This window comes from Amblyomma mixtum, chromosome 10 (genome assembly GCF_055824585.1).
Source record: "Amblyomma mixtum isolate Tamu chromosome 10, ASM5582458v1, whole genome shotgun sequence".
Taxonomy (NCBI): Eukaryota; Metazoa; Arthropoda; class Arachnida; order Ixodida; family Ixodidae; genus Amblyomma; species Amblyomma mixtum.
In genome coordinates, this window is record NC_143021.1 from 26,122,933 (window position 1) to 26,140,164 (window position 17,232).

Consider the following 17,232-nt stretch of genomic DNA (forward strand, 5'->3'; position numbering starts at 1 on the left):
GTTCCAACGAAAAAAGTACAAGAGAACGTTGCTTATTCTGTAAAATGTATATCCTCCACCCTTCTTCTTTTCGTACTTGCAGAGATTCTTCCTTCATGCTTTCCATTTTTGGTTCAAATATTTCGACATTTTTATAGTGTGCACGAAAACAAGCCTGCAAAAGCAGTTTCATTACGAGACAGGTGCGCATGCGCGTACAGGAGCGTTACGTGTTGCTTATTCTGTGGCACACCATGAGCTGATCTTTATCACTAAGAATTTCTATGCATTTCTGATAGCTCATGATAGCGCGCCTCTCGAGGAAAGTTTTGTAAAAAAGCAATCAAGCGCGTCAAACATTTGGTTCCAGCAAAGCTGCAATGCAGACAAAAATGTCCAGGAAAACAATCATTGCTTTCCGGGTTCCAGGCTTGAACACTCGGACCGCTATTAACTGATCCGCGTGACCGCTCGGGTGGGTATGACGGGCGGTTTCAGTATAACTTTTCATGCAGTTTTGTCATCCTCTGATTACAAATGACAGTGACGTAAAGCTCGGCAGACAATGTGTCACGTTTAGTTCTACACAACTCCCTCGTGAACTATAAATGAAAGTTGAATAAACTCTCGGGGTGAACAACCTGCAGAGAAAGCCTGTTCCCCCGATAAGTCTGCTTCTCGACGTGAAATGAAACAGTTTGCGTTTATACCACGATAGCGGCGACAGCTTTGATTGTTCTAAATGAACCTTATTTTCGTCATCCGGTGAAAAATGTCCAGATCCTTGCAGGTTACCGCATTGCAAGGCGCATTTTTTGAAAATAAATGCTCAGAAACATTAAAAATAAGTATTTTTCTTATCCATATTACTTTTTCGCAACTAGCACATCGAGAACCTTGCAACGCTCTTCACGTGGCGTGTTTTCATCCAATCATACAACGCCTTAGACTTTATATGGCAGGCTTTCATTTACAGAGCGGTAAGCCGACCTCTTACATCAGAGAATATGAACAGAAGCATTCACAATGTTCGGCGGTTTATTAACGGCAGCAAAGCATTAGATAAACAAAGTTCACTGGGACTTCTTTAGTCACCTGAAATAACATTTGCGGATGCTTAGAAGCTTTCGTAGAAGCTGCCAATATAAACAGTTCTGTCAGAGTGATAAACAAACGTGTTGTAACTAAAACGGACGTCGAACTGTGACGTGTGTAGGCTTTTTTACAGTCTACAGGAAACATAAAAAGTGCCGCATAGAAATAAGAAATGAGTTCATACAGTTCTTGTTGACAACCGCCCATGAGTCACCTGGGGCGGATGAACATAAAATCCCTGAGCACATAATCTCTTGGTCTAGCAGACCCTTCATGCAGCATGAAGGTGAGATCCCTTGATATAACCGTACTCCAGTATAGATATGTCAAAATCCGTTCTGTAGCAAAAAGTTTTATATTGTATACGCGTCCGAAATATAACGTTGTATGACCACGTGTTCCGAGATTCAGTTTAAGGCTCCTAATTTTCTTCTTGAGAATTTTTAAACAGACCTTGAAGGTGAAGATATTTCTTCTTCCTCCTGAAAGCCGTCGCGGTGGCTCAGTGGTTATGGTGCTCGGCTGCTGACCCGAAAAACGTCGATGCGATCCCGGCCGCGGTGGCCGAATCTAGATGGAGGCGACATTCTAGAGGCCCGTGTTCTGTGCGATGTGAGTGCACGATAAAGAACTCCCGGTGGTCGAAATTTTCGGAGCGCTTCGCTACGGCGTCTCTCATAGCCTGAGTCGCTTTGGGACGTTAAACCCCATAAACCAAAGCAAAGCAACGCCTCATATGTATTGTAATATTTAAGCGAATACTCGATCGACAGAACAGCTAGTGCCTATAGCGTGTTTAGAGTGTCGGCACAAAAAAAAATTACAGGTATCTGTACTCACTGTCATAACAATCCCACCACGTTCAGATTCATTACTGATACGCATTCTATTTGATTCTTTGCTTTCATCAATAATCCCTCCTTCGTGTGGCTCAAACATAGCACTCAAACCATGTAGCACCCGCTGACGCATTTGTTTACTTTTTCTTTGACACTTTATAAAACACAAGGTCCCTTGCAATCATAAAGAGTCGGCGGTAGGGCAGATTTTTTTTTTTGACAGCCAATATTATGCGTTGATGTCCTGAAGCCTCACTGCATGTTGCATAGATTCTGAAGCCCTGAGATATAGTGCCGAATAGGTGCGACAGCGTTTCTGCATATCCTTCATATGTTTGAAGCGAAAATATCGTACAATTACTACGCCAACATTAGCTACTTTTCAAAGTAGGTACCGTAAGCCACAAAAGCTTTCAGGCCAAAGCCTCCTGCGTGCACCTGCATGGCGTCCCTGTGATGCACGTTTTCCGACAAGCCGGTGCGGGTAAAAGTGGTAAGGGAAAACTCTCCTGACCTTAGGCAGGTTCCAGGAATGAACTAACGCGACCGTTTTCTGGGTCGCACATGCTGCCCTGCTCTGTCGACGCCTTTGGACCTTGAGTTTATTTGGGGCGTTCTCTGTTGATAACAGCTCACTCGATGTTTTTTTTTTTTTCTAGACGGTTGCCTATGTGGTCGGTCTTCCTGCAGCTGGGCTGCGCCTTTAGCCAAACAACTTAACCAAAAGTGTAACACTATATTAAGCTACTTTTGCATGTGCTTCAACGTAGAAAATATAGTACACAAGTTTTCCATGCGATTCATAGCTTTATCAGATTTGTTTTTCGTCTGAAATTTTAAAGTTTGAGAACTTACATTTTGGTACACCATAGAGTGCCACTAAAAGAAGGCACTAAATTAATCCACATCAAAAAGGTATTCTACTGATACATTTCATAGGCGGTGGTCCACTTCTACCTCTACCAGAGATTTCACAAACCCGGTACCAAAAAAAAAAAATGTACCGAAGAGCCGGATGAATTTCCGCCGCTGCGTCCAGTCTTCTTCATTCTTCACCTGGCGCGATTCGTGGATTTGTTTTAATTCAAAGCTGTTTCAGCCATCATGTGCCGCCGAAAGGGCGTGAAGACACCGCGGCGAATTCCACGAGAGGAGACTGAAACCTCACCCGACAAGCTCTCACGGGTAGGCGTGCACTGAGTTGAAAACAGCGCGATTTGAAACTGGGACGAAGAAAGCACAGAAAGACTAGCGCTGGCGCTGACTTTCCGCTGAAGTTTATTGCTCCTACCACGGAAATAAGCATATACGACAGCGCTCGAAAGTCAGCGCTCACTCTTGTGCGTCTTCCTTTGTCCCAGTTTCAGATAGAGTTGCGTTCTACTCAGTGCATGAACAACTCGACCAACTTCTCTTTTAGCCGGAGATGTATGTTTTGTTCTGATACGTTAGGATGTGGGCAGAAGGAGCTGTGTTCTCAGGCTGCCCGGTAAATTGATGCGCTCTGGACTCCGAGCGGTCATGAAATGGAAAATGTCCGCGTTCCGTAACGTGCGTGAAGTTCCGAAGTTTGCACAAATCGTTCGTCAGCAGACCGCGTTTTTCAATCACATATGATTTCTGGGTGAATCGTCTACTAACTGGTCCATCGGATACTTCGGGCCAGGTCACATAGCCTGCCTGAGCGAAGCCGTCAACTCAGATGAACGGCGCCGTATGGTCGCAAGGTCTGACTAGGTTCTTGTGAGGTTCTATTGCAGTTACAGGCCAGCTTCTCGCTGGTTGAAGACGAAGTGTTGGCTTCCCGTCATACAGAAGTGAAGGCTGTACTGGATGTCGCGTGCTGGACAGCCTACAACTGCTATGGCAACATTTTTCACGGCATCGTGAGGAATATGGATCAAAACGCGTCAGCGAAGACCGCGTAGTATAAGGCGGTGCCAGAAGTTTTAGCTTTAGTTTAGAGTTTAGTTACGGTTTAGCGGATTCCAGCAGTTCTTCCCGCTAATTTTATTAAAAAATGTCAAGCAAGTATTGCATCTGCGCAAAGAAACGAACTTGAACAAAGATCCTGGAAACCGGGATGCTCTAAGTGCATTTACTATCAAGTATTATTGTTGACAGGTGCCAGAATAGGATTATTTTGATTCATCTTTGAACGCAGATGATTCCGCATCTGCGTTGAGTCGCCTCCGTTGTGTTAAAGTGTAGAGAAGCACGGTGCTATTCGCTTTTTGTTTCAAGAGCAGAGATAAATTTACAGGCCAAAAAAAAAAATATGCTGCTTGAGTCCTTAATTCGCTACTTTAGGGTTATCTACATTTTTTATACTTAACTATTGGTTGTAAGGCACTTGGGACCGCTTTTAGGCAGTGATGATATGCTTTACGGCCTATGTCACTTTGAATGAAGATGTCGCGTTTTCTGGCATAGCTAGTCGTAGAGATAACGTACTAAGCTTTTCCACATGATTGAGATCCTTGGTCATTTCTCGCACACATCGAAGGCAGGGGCAGATCGAATTCAGCCTAACGTTCCCGCCAGACCAATCTAAAATTTGAACTGAATGTGTCTAAAAAACAATGAAAATTGGAGCCGTTTTTCGGTACCTGAAACAGAGAGAGTATCCACGTAACTGATTGTTTTTTCTTGCGTCTTGTGCTAAAACAGCCTTCGCTTTTTGCTCTTGAACTCCATGTTACTATGTCCACAAAAACAACAAAATTTTGGAACAATGTATGTCTCCAAAACAGGATTCCCACATGTCAGGCTACAGAGCGATTACTATAGAGCAAAGATTTCGCTTCTGCCGTGGGCGTTTTCTGTACGGAAAAAAAATTATTTTCGACTGAAAGATCGATCTTTCCGATCGGTCTTCCGATCGAAACGTGGAGTCAAATAAATGTTTCCTTTAACAAAGCGTATACTTCGATATATATATGGATTTCTCTTTGCAGCTAATTGATGAATACAAGTTATTGCTCAGACATTGAAAAACAACAGGATTTAATTCCCGACGTTCCGGCTGGAGGTCCAGCCTCTCCCGCCGAAACATCATGAATTAAGTCCTATGTTTTTCAATTTCTGATGACATCTGTGTGCGCCCGCGCGCGCGCGCGTGTGAATGTGTATGTGTGTGTGTGTGTGTGTTTCTGTGCGTGTGTGCGTGTGCGCGCGCGCGTGTGTAGCAGAAAAGGGAAGCAAAATGAGGGGCTCGTTATGCATATGAGAGAAGCCAACAACCACAGCAACCAAATACCATAAGGTATTTTGAACTTTGTCGTGTTGATCAATGAAGATTATTAGGAAATATCTTACCTTTTTTTAAAGATCACTGATTAGTTGGTAGAGCTACGCACGCGTAATTCGGAGGTCGTCGGTTCGGTTCCCATCGGTAGCATGTGTTTTTTCTTCTGCATCTCCCATGAGATATCTTTGAGAAAGATAAAATATTGACTAATGATCGCCATTTATGAGTGCAATAAAAAAAAACCCTATTCCCGTTCGCTTCGGTGGCTGTTGCTTCTCCCAACGCTGCTGTCATGAGGTAGTGGGGAAAATGATCTTCTCGCTTCCTTTTTATTATATGTCGTTCACCCCTTCCCAATAACTGCGTCCTTGTTAGAGGATCACATTTGCATGTGCCATCGATTCTTTGTTTCCTTTGTCATTGTTTTCCTACGCCTTCTTCCACCCCGCAAAGCTTGCACAGGTGCTTTTCGCTATTCCTGTACCTCAAGCGCTCTTTAAAAGCAGCGTGTTTTGAATTCTTTAGTAAACTGGAAAACAGGCTGGTCCTCCAGCCGAAACGACATGAATTAAATTGTGTTATGTTTTTTTTTTGAAATTGTGGTGATTTTTCTATATATATGTATAAAGCTTATCTCTCTTTTCGCAGTACATCCCGCTGCGTTTCAACGCCAACATTTCCTTGACAGCATGCGTTATCTACCTTTTCCTCACGGTAAGTTAGTAAAAAAAAAACAGTAAATTTGTGTCTTCTCAGCACTACCTCAATTCGATAGCTTTAACGTAGCGTACCTACGATCTTAAGCGACAGCGGGACTGGTGTGCATCAAAGACGGTGAAAATAAGGAAGTAAAGGAATTACGCCAAACGTCTGAACAATAAAGATCAGTGGATGTGCTGCCACACTTTGGAAGGTTTGTAATGATTAGGAGGTGTGCGAGATCTATCTAGTGATCGGCCCAACAGAATAATTAGCCTCTCGCAGGGCATTCGCAGCAATATGAGCATTTGTAAACGTGACTTCAAGCATTTTAATATCCACTGCCGTTTTATTCCCCATTGAATGAGAGCAAATGCCGGTTTCATGCACATCGGTACCAAAATGGCGGAGTGACATCACTCGGAAGGTTATGGCAAGTTTATCAATATTCATAGCATAAAAGTGATCAGCTGAGAGCTAGAAGAGAAGCAAAAACATTTTGTTAGTGAATGGCAAATAAATAAATCTTTGTGCCCGACTTAGATATGCCACGCGAAGGGAATAAATTTCTGTCTTCGCTTCCAGTAGAATGGAATTAACTTACTGTTTAAGGTGCAAAACATTTGCTATAAGCTGCAACCAAGAGCCGTACTGCTTGTAAACAGTCGTGACTGTGGATATAACAGAGCTGTTTCAGCAAAACTGAGAGCACGCAGTAGTGCTCTCGACCATACAAAAAGCACATCGGGGTAAGAGAAATGCAGAGGGATTTGTACGGATTAGTAACTTCATTCAGGCTCGAAAATAACAGGTTCTGCGTGTGTTTCTGCGTGGGGCAAACTACGGAAGCCCCAAGATACGATGACTAGTGGTTTTACCCCACATGCACGTCCTAATATTCACGCTTCAAGCGGAATGTTTCGGGGGAATGACGGCATCTCCGAAGTGTACCCACCTCCCCGACCACGTAAATATCTCATTTTACTTCCCAGTCTGGAGGCTGCCAACAGACATCAGAGACAGCACATACAGACGTGTGAGGCGTCACAATGCAGCTGGAGGCTGTTCTAAAATAAGATTTACAGCATTGCAGAGGACAAGCGAGTTCTATTCTCAGTTACAGACCGTATCCCAAGAAAAACACACTGAAAAATGCTGAAGCTACTTCTTTACAAAAAGAAAAAAAGTTGATCTGTTCTAAACAGACTTCGTAAAAACTCCTCTGTAGACGTAGCGTACCAATGTCCTTGAGTGAAGCAATGACCACACCAGCATTCTTGCAAACGAGAAGGGGCTTACGGGGGGTGTATTTATGAAGAAATGCATGGAAAATGCTTAACCTAGGATTGATTGGTTGGTTGGTTTCTGGGGTTTAACGTCCCAAAGCGACTAAGGCTATGAGAGACGCCGTATTGAAGGGCTCCGGAAATTTCGACCACCTGGGGTTCTTTAACGTGCACTGACATCGCACAGTACACGGGCCTCTAGAATTTCTCCTCCAAAGAAACTCCAGCCGCCGCGGCCGGGATCGAACCCGCGTCTTTTGGGTCAGCAGCCGAGTACCATAGCCACTGAGCCACCGCGGCGGCTAACCTAGGATTGAGACCAAAGCTTTATTTTTGGGATTTCCTGCTGTTAAGACAGGCCAATAGTAGGAAAAAAATGATGGAGGATCGTTAGTCGGGTATGCATCTTCGAAAATTTTGAATGCTTTTAAGATTGCGCATCACCTCTCCGTTCCCTCTGCTTTCAATATTTTATTTGTCAGTTAACAAAAACCACCATAATCATCCCAATAGTTCTCCTGCGTCAAGCTGCACATAGTCTCTCAACCAATATTCTATGCATACACTTAATGGCCTTTGAAAAAAGGCGAAATCAGGCCAAATGTCGCAGAAGACAAGCACAATTACTGAACTGTTTTTCTGGTTTCTTCTTTCTTCCAGCAAAGTGTGGGCGCAATCTCCATTTTCGCAGCATCACTCACTCTTGTCACAGGTACCGTCAGTTTCATTCTTTAGCAATTGCTTCTGTCAATATCAGACCCATAGATTACATGCGGACTACTTATGACAGTAATTTTGAATTGGATTGAAGTAGAACCTTATCATTATTATTATTATTGTCACTATAATTCTTTATTGCTATATGTATTAATCTAGCCGCCGCGGTGGCTCAGTGGCTATGGTGCTCGGCTGCTCGCCCGAAGGACGCGGGTTCAATCCTGGCCGCGCTGAATTTCTTTGGAGGAGAAATCCGAGGCCCGTGTACTGTGCGATTTCAGTGCAAGTTAAAGAACCCCAGGTGGTCGAAATTTCCGGAGCCCTCCACTACGGCGTCTCTCATAGCCTTAGTCGCTTTGGGACGTTAAACCCCATAAACCAACCAACGAAATGTATTAAACTGCGTTGCTGTTCAGGTGATTTAACTATACGTATAGCCATAAATGAAAGTATAAATACGTCATTAGAAACACGAAAAATGTTATCGCTTCACTAATGGAACTCACAGCTTACCAGATAGAATTTCTGACGAAGTTTCTCTATTAAGGTTTCTTCGGCAGATGTGAAGAAAACGAACTGCCCGTGCACTCACTTTCTTTTATGTAGGTGTTTTTTGCTAGATTTTGTCCTAGATTTTTCTTAGAACTCTAAACAAATAGAACCGTGAATCAATACGCTTTTTTCGGACGCTGTTCAAGCCTAAAAGAGACTTCGCTGTAAATTACGACACTCCTGCCCGTCAGGCGCGTTACGCCAATATAGAAGCCATCTCCTTCCCTTTCGTTTTCCGCAACACGTCAGCGCAACGGGCATTATTGTCAGACACTCAGCTTTACTTCATACTTCGCAGTACATAGTCGGCATGTAAACGACAATAAAGATAATGACCAGAGTTTTCTCAGAATACATTAGACACCTGAGCATTAATTTGGCTAGACCGCAATTCTCTTTTCACGCTTAACAGTAAGAGGTCTTCCTTAAGGCCTCGCGAGGGCTGTTAAGGGACTTGCAATGTATGGTTATTTTCTGGTTGAATGCACTCTAGGTGCCATCCTAAAAGCAAATTACTCTTCATAGTCTACAGGGAACATTCACGAGAGATGAGGAAGCGTGGTGTTTGTACAGGTTATATGTCTTCCTTATGCCGAGATCTCCTGGCTTTTCAGCTTTCAAAGCTCCGCTTTTCTGGTGCAACGTGTTTATCGGACTCTCGGGAACTCTCTACACAGCACTGGTAAGTGTTTCTCGCAAAACAAATACTAACGTTGCATAACTCCTGAGAGATATGGCGAGGCTGATTTTATGCGCACATGTGCACGATTAAGTCAGACGTGTTACTCTTTTGAGGCCACAGTAGCCGAGATATGTACAAACAGACGATTTTGCGATGAAGGAACCTGAACGTCTGAATACACGTTTTTGACGAATTCAGTATCATATCGCCGTGGCTTCCGGCAAAAGTGTATTAGCCCCTATCTTCACTCAAACTGCGAGCTAACTTGGTCAAGTTTAAGAATAGCAGAGATAATGGGCTGAAAGAATGACGTTCTGCGTCTCATCTTGATGCGAACACATCATCATCATCATCATCATCATCAGCCTGACTACACCCACTGCAGGGCAAAGGCCTCTCCCATGTCTCTCCAATTAACCCTGTCCTTTGTCAGTTGCCGCCACTGTATCCCTGCAAACTTCTTAATCTCATCCGCCCACCTAACTTTCTGCCGTCCCCTGCTACGTTTGCTTTCTCTTGGAATCCACTCCGTTACCCTTAAGGACCAGCGGTTATCTTGCCTTCGCATTACATGCCCTGCCCAAGCCCATTTCTTAAGAGATCGGAAGAGGGCGGAGTGGGTGAGGGAACAAACGCGGGTTAATGACATCTTAGTTGAAATCAAGAGGAAGAAATGAGATGCGAACACGCTTGTAACCAAATGAGCTTTTCGAATCGAAGAAAATTATGGTGACAAATTTGTGACGTTTATCATTCAAACAGTTTGGCTACTTCTTTTTATAGCGCTTACTTAAGGGAATTCTTGCTAAGCGTGCTAAAGCACGCGCGACAATGGGAACTTGCATGACACCACACTGCGCGAGTTGACTGCAGCCTACGTTGCTTACGCGGCGCGAAACACGATTACGCGAGCAACCGGACCGAGAGGTACGGGTGGCATACCTGTCACTGTCATTTAGTCTATCTCTTCTCGTTATGTTTCGCGCCGGGCATGATTGATCTCCTACTAGCCCGAATGGGGCTTCTGATCAAGCCTAGTGTCAGCGCTGCCTTATTCTTAAGCGCATCGGTGAGCCCCTCAGGAATTCCGCAGTAATAGCCATCGCACACACGCAATGCATGCCCAATGACAGCGATGAGATCGCGTTGTTGCTGTGCGCTGCTGCTAATCACTGAAGTACCGTTTAGTTACTTTGCAGAAACCTGTGTTGGAACTAACGAAGTGGAAATACTGCAACACGACGGTCACTTTAAAGTTCCCAGAGCACATGCTCAACGTGCCTCAATGGAATTCATTAAAATGTAGGCTCTCTATACCTGAAACTAATTTCACAGAATCGCACTGAGGCCGTTTCCTTCACCGACCAGTTGCCGGCCCCCTTGATGGCAACGATGTGTTTTGGTCAAACCAAGCCTGGAATTGCTAATCTGGCCTGAATACTGAATGCTTGGAGGAGGAGGTACTGCATTTGGCAATTATTAAAAACACATCATGAAACGGGTGTACTGCTGTACTGCAGGTACATATGGCATAAAACCTATTTCCAAACTTCTGTTCATTTCACTAGAGAGCATGTTAGCACATAACAAAAAACTTGTCATTGTGTGTAACGCTAATAACCAGCTGATCTTTTTGCGCTGTAAATAAATAACAGTCTAGAGAACACGCATGGCTGAAGAGAAACAAATTGCTCTGCGTGTCTGCAGCACACTTCTCTACTTCTATTCAGCGCTCCGATTCCGATGAATGATTTAAAATGCAATCAGCTGTAGGCACTTTCTTGATGCTTGTTCGAGTCACAATTGTTAAAGCGGTCGATGGCACATCTCTATCGTACTGACCCGGTATGTTGGTGGAGGTTCAACTTGCTGCCTCTTAGAAGTTAGCACTTGCGGTTGAAGTGTTCATTTCGCGGCCAAATGTCCATTTTTTGTTACCTGATCAGCTGCACGTTTGAAGTGATCATTTTTTCGCGCTTTTTTTCGTCCAGTCTGCAATGAATCGAAGTTATATCATCTGTTTTCTATGTAAAACAAAAAGAGAACGACGGACTACTGGGTCAAAGTTCCGCATGACTAGGGCCTTTCCCATTTTCGCAGGATTTGTGGTGAAAATTGCGATTTTTTAAAGTAATCGGGGATTTTTCAATGTATATTACGCTGATTAAGGCTATTATTTACCACCTCTCTTCAAAAGCGCATTAGTTACTATTCCAGAGAAGAGGAAATGGGGCGCGATACTGTGACGCGTAATAAAGTGAAAAACATAACAGGGTGTAGCCTCCAAGGCCGCCTGTATGTTGTATAGAAACCAAGCTACGCAGCGATACCAAGTATGCAGGGCACAGCTGCGCGTCGCTTGCTCTTGTTCGACGGCGACGGTCGGGCATCTGCGCAGCTGTAGCGGCCGACTGAACAAACCTGGGGACATGTTGCAAAGTTTCACCTGTAGAAGTTGCTGTACGTTTTTGAAAGGCTCGCAAATACCCAGTCTTCAGTGTTTCGCAGAAGATATGCAACACGTTCTTAATACCGCCATGAAGCTAAGCATGCTTTCTTTGTTTCAACCAGCGCGCTTTTTTTTTGTCACAAATGGCATGCGCTTTTCTCGCGTGGAATCAGCTGCAACCAAAATTGCAGTACTTGTGAATTGACAGGTGTTCATCTGGGTTCTCTTCGACACACTGCCGTGCTTTATTTTTTTCGGAATGAGTGTTTCACGTATTGAAGATGAGCTATCTACTCTAGGTTGAAACCACATGGCTGAATTATTCAGGAATGATCTGTAACCTGCACAATCAATTGTCCGACGTTTATTACTGGTGCAAAATCCAGGCTTCCATTTTATAGTTTTCCTAGTTTTCTAGCGGTTTTCTTTCTCCCGAAACTGGCCTATGTATTTTGAAAAGGTTTTTTTATACACCTTCACCCTTTTTACTCACATGCTGTTCTATTCTTTACCAGAGGAACAGGGATTAGGAAACGAGCGAAAGGTATATAAGACTGCTTGGAAACAACCGAGCATAACTGATCGCGATCATTTAGACAAGTAAAACTCTAGTTTGGGCGAGTTGGTTCATGATGAAAGAAAAACTGGTATGTCGCAAGAAACAAGGACACAGAAGGCACACAAAATACAGGACTGACGCCAACTCAGACTTGGGTATCTTGCAGACGCGCCTGACGTGCCCCCAAGATGGCTGCAGAACACCGAAAAATGACTGAACCTCCAAGGGAACTATTTTCCGTTTCAAGCAGTAGGAGACCACTCGAGACTGGCACGTTGAGACGGCAATCAGGTTGAGACACGTAATGACAGGTTTGGTGCGGAAGCTTCGAAAGAGGAAAGCGCCCATTGTAGGAGAAATATGGTCAAGTAAAACTCTAGTTTGGGAGAGTTGGTTCATGATGAAAGAAAAACTGGTATGGCGTAAGAAACCATTGCGCCATACCAGTTTTTCTTTCATCATTTAGACGCATAGCATTCTGCCACTTTGAGAATTGTTTCCTTGAAACTGCAAGAATCTTTCCACTTCGTTTTTGTAGTGCGTCAGTTTTCAAGAAATTTATAGCACATCGACCAGCTTTGAATACTGCTCGAAAAAATTCAAAATCTTTGATTCTGTAAATGGCTGCAAATAGCGCTTTATAGTTGGAGTATTATTGGCCGACTGTGTTGCCTGTGCATAGGAAGAGCCACAACGCGCCAAGAGTACCTGCATGCAACACGCGCGGCCGAATACTGTAAATACTCTGTTGAATGCCGCAATACGGCCAACGGATTTTGTAAGCTTTTTTTAATGTCTTCATTTTCCTTCATCGCAGGGTGGTCTCCGAGGCGTGGTATGGACAGACTGCATGCAGTTCTTCTTCATTCTCTTTGCACCAGTCACAGTAGTCTCAAAGATCATGATTGATTCTTTGTCGGCGAACTCGACAGTGCCTCCCCTGAGCAGTGCAGACTGGAGGAAATACATGGGGAAGTAAGTTTGCTTTACATCGCTTTATGGGGTTTTAACGTCCCAAAGCGACTCAGGGTATGAGGGACGCCATAGAGAAGGGCTCCGGAAATTTCGACCACCTGGGGTTCTCTTTAACGTGCACTGACATCGCACAGTAAACGGGCCTCTAGAATTTTGCCTCCATAGAAATACGGCCGGGATCGAACCCGCGTTTTCCGGGTTAGCAGCCGAGCACCACATGGTGAAGTAAGTATTCCTCTTTTTGTGTTCTTTGATGACCGCCCACATGGCACTGCAGCAGGCACCTCATGGAAGTCTGCTTCAGTTAGACGGCATAATTGAATAATCAAAGCATTCGCATCAAGCCATAGCGCGAACAATGCTTTTAGTACAGATGAATTAGGGTAGTATGGGAAGCGCTTTCTGTTTGATTGTAATGCAAAATGCACCCTGCAGTGATAAAAAGTCTCTTATTATTGTAGTGCCACGCACAATCCAATATTTTGTTCGTTGCTGAGAACTCCGAATATTGTATAACAGTAGTTTAAAAAGTGGCAGAGTTGTAACTTAGCTAGACCAAGTAAACGTGCGAAAGAATGTGTTTAGCCTGGATGACTCATGGTTTTGGTTTCCTGGATCATCGGCACGTCTGGCGACGACGTTTGGCGACTCAGGTAAGCACTGATCGAGGTTTAGCTGATCTGATCTGTTTATCCGCGGATGCAGTTGATGAAGACCACGATGTGCAGCGCAGAGCGCGAGAGCGTGTTGAAGTTCAACACGAGGCGTGATTGGTTGCTGCGATAGCATAGCGCACTCACGCAGTGGCCGGCAAACCTAATCTCTTCGCGCCGCCGAGGGTTAAAATTCAGCCGCGGAAATTTGTATTTCATTTCCGCATGTGCTGTTGCTAAGCTACAATTTGCCAAGGAAGCTTCACTGAAACTCGGAGAGACTGTTAGACCTCGTGAAGTACAGCTTTCGCACTAAAATAATTTATTTTATGCTTTCTCGTGGCCAGGACAGACACTTACGGAAGGCTTACTTTCAAGTAGGAACCAAGCCCGTGGACCACAGCAATAAATACATAGTTTGATATGAATAGTTATTTAACAGAAAACACGCATGTACCCAAGGACTTCCTCCTGCGATATCATTCCATTTCTTTACGTGATCTGGAAGTAGAACGTAAACACCAACAGGAAACAGTGCGCAAGGTGCTTACGTCGAAGCAAAAACTGGTATTCTACGAAATTTTCAACGTTTCTTCAACAGCTACAGCTTCGATCTGACGAATGACGAAACCATATGGGCCGCCTTTTTTGGGTCCTGCGCTTTGGCAACATATCGGCTGTGCTTGGACCAAGTCGTTGCCCAAAGGCTCCTGGCGTGTAGAACACTGGAACAAGCTCAAAGGTATGAGCTCTGCATAATATGGTCGTTTGTTTGTATCGTAAGGGCAAGACAGCATATACTTAGAATCACTGCTCCAGCAACGTTATTTGATTCTTTTTTTGTGGTAGAGGAATGAAAGAACTCTGACTAGTAGAAGGTGGCCCAAAAATGAAATTATTTCATCCTAGCCATTGTAACTGTAAGCTTTCCAATGGGTGTCACTGAAGCACGCCCTATGAAACAAACCCATTAGGGCTTTGGCGTTAATGCTCATCGCATTTCATTTTATTCATTCATTTATAAATACTACCAATCCGGATCGGGATCATTGCATGATCTGTAAATATACCGAACACGGGAAAGCAAGTACATAATATACAGCAGTGCAGCAGTACGTGTGCAGAGGCTGTCCAGTTAATAGCAATACTAATAACCGATGACGAATAACATGGCAGCAGCAAGTAAAACATGTCACGGAACAAAAGCAACATCATGCACTATACAGTAGAAAGCACAATTTTTGATATACAGCATTGGAGCATACGGAATGGTGTTTAAATTTACGTTCTAGAACTAGTAGGGACGCTTCATATGTCTCTAAAAATTTTTATAAACAGCTAGTTACACATGATGGTAGGTTATTCCGTTGTCTAATGGCTAACTGACAAATGGATGTCTAAAACAGTCTCTGTTGAGTCGATACTCTTTCAGTGATTGTGAGTGCATATGTCCCGTTGCTCATGCTTCTGATTTTGAAATATACGTTGTAGTATCTATGCTCATCATATTATGCATTAGCTTATGAAGTATTTTTTGGCACGGTTTTGTAACTTGAATATTCTAGCATTGTTTATCAGTTATGTGGATGAGGCAGATTGTGTGTATTTGTTATAGATAAATCTTACAGCTTTCCTTTGGATTCCCTTCTTTTTATTTATTAGTTTATCTCTAAACGAAACAAGGATAGAGTCGCATATTCACGCACAGGTCTAACAAAACTATTGTGGGAAAGTAGTTTAATGTTTGACGACGCGTCTAGGAGGCGCCTCTTCAGAAAGGAAAGTTGTTTTACTGCTGATGACGTAATTAAGTTCACGTGAGTGCCCCACTTCACATCAAATCATAAAATTAAACCAATGTATTTATGCTGCGTAAATGCGGGAAGTTGGTTATTGTTTAGTGCGTACGAAAAGTCAGGCAAATTACGTTTCCTGGTAATTCATAACGGAGGTTATTTTTCGATATTGAGATATTAAGACTTCGATTTAGCGCACCATTTAGACACTGACTGTAATGCATTGTTAAGTCTTACATGGGCGTCTGCAAAAACAATTTCATGGTGCAGTACACAACCATCAGCAAAAGCGTCATATTATTAGAAATACTAACGGGTAAATCATTGATGCAGTTTGCCGATAAAATAGGACCGAAAACGCTGACCTGAGGTACACCGGAAAGACTTCAGCTACTTGACTCTTCACGGTTAAATTCTACGAATTGTGCTCGACTGTTTAATTGGCTCTTGACAGAGTTCATTACTGGTCCTTCGCCTAGCGTAGTTTCCAATTTTAGATTTAGTTTATGTGATAAACGATGAATTGCTTTTCAGAAGTCTAGTAACATAAGGTAAATTTGCATTTGGTGGTCGATGCTTAGTGAAACATCATGTATTAGTCCAACTAGTTGAATGGCGGCAGGTAGTTTGTTGTGAAATTTGTTCTCAAACGCCAATTTAACTGGTTTACATTCCAGGAAGGTTGTTACATGTTTTGGTATTATGTGTTTCACCATGCTTGTTTTGAAATTGGCGCAGTAAGAGACGTGATCATCATCTCAAGATTTGTTGATCGCAATCATTTTTGCCAATTTTTAATCTGCTCTAAGGGAAGATCAAGGTAAAGATTGGTTAAAAATAAAAGATAAGTATTTCGTCATCCATCATCATACCTTGTCATAAATGTGTTAGGTACATTTTTGGGTCTAGATCCCTTTTTAGAATCTAATTTTGGCCAGAGGTTGAGTACACCAGCCTAGTGAACTGCGAGGGGCTCAAGGCACGTGTTGCGAATTGTTATATGCGGTAGATTTCTGTGATCGGTATTGAAGATCGACTGAAACTGATGAGTTAGTTGCCGCCGGATTTGTTTTTTTCAGGACTCATTACCTTCGTACCTTTTTTTTTCCACGAAGTTTGAGAAAGTAATAAGTTTCCCAAAAATAAAGTTCGCTTCAGCGACTTTCATTTTTGGTCCAATATTACTGACTGCATCTGACAGAGTAAAACATATCGGCGGACGTCCGCCGCTATGAACGAGGGTCGTGACTTTGGATCCCACTAGCGGCATGCGATTTATTTTTCCTCTGCTTTACTATCAAGTATCATTCAGATATTTACCTCATTGTTGTACCAATGATGACGAGCACAAAAAAATAAGAAATAACATACCCTGCGCTCCTTGGTTTCGGTGACTTCATTTCTGTCATGTGTTGCTCACGAGTCTCTCTTTTTCCTTTCCCGTGCATGGCCAATTTCCCCTGTGTGGTCAAGCCAGGTCAGCAGAGTGCGCATACCAAGCAGCTTTTAGGGGCATATTGGCTTGAAACAAGCATTGGTGAAACAAACGCTACGTTACGCATCGCTTCCTCGGTCACAGGATTAAATCGGAGCAACTCTGTGCCATCCAAGGAAACTCTCAATAAACACACAAATCTAGCATGACGCATACCATCGTGGGTGATGTCACATTAGATTGGCCGCTCAGGATTTAGACGGGGC

General features: G+C 43.4%; 1 protein-coding gene and 1 pseudogene across 2 annotated transcripts in view; one reads left to right on the plus strand and one right to left on the minus strand.

Moving 5' to 3' along the window:
• Positions 1 to 16,991, minus strand: part of LOC149325425 (uncharacterized) — a 42,442-nt pseudogene extending 25,451 nt beyond the window's left edge. The window contains exon 1 of the transcript XR_016286302.1: positions 16,903 to 16,991. The product of XR_016286302.1 is annotated as an uncharacterized LOC149325425 (transcript). The remainder of the gene's footprint in view (positions 1 to 16,902) is intronic.
• The window catches only part of LOC149325426 (sodium-coupled monocarboxylate transporter 1-like), an 81,466-nt gene that overhangs the window by 14,839 nt on the left and 49,395 nt on the right, over positions 1 to 17,232 (plus strand). The window contains exons 3-7 of the mRNA XM_089563549.1: positions 5,812 to 5,877; positions 7,809 to 7,860; positions 9,032 to 9,099; positions 12,925 to 13,082; positions 14,337 to 14,477. Coding sequence (XP_089419675.1) covers positions 5,812 to 5,877; positions 7,809 to 7,860; positions 9,032 to 9,099; positions 12,925 to 13,082; positions 14,337 to 14,477 — 485 coding nt within the window. The remainder of the gene's footprint in view (positions 1 to 5,811; positions 5,878 to 7,808; positions 7,861 to 9,031; positions 9,100 to 12,924; positions 13,083 to 14,336; positions 14,478 to 17,232) is intronic.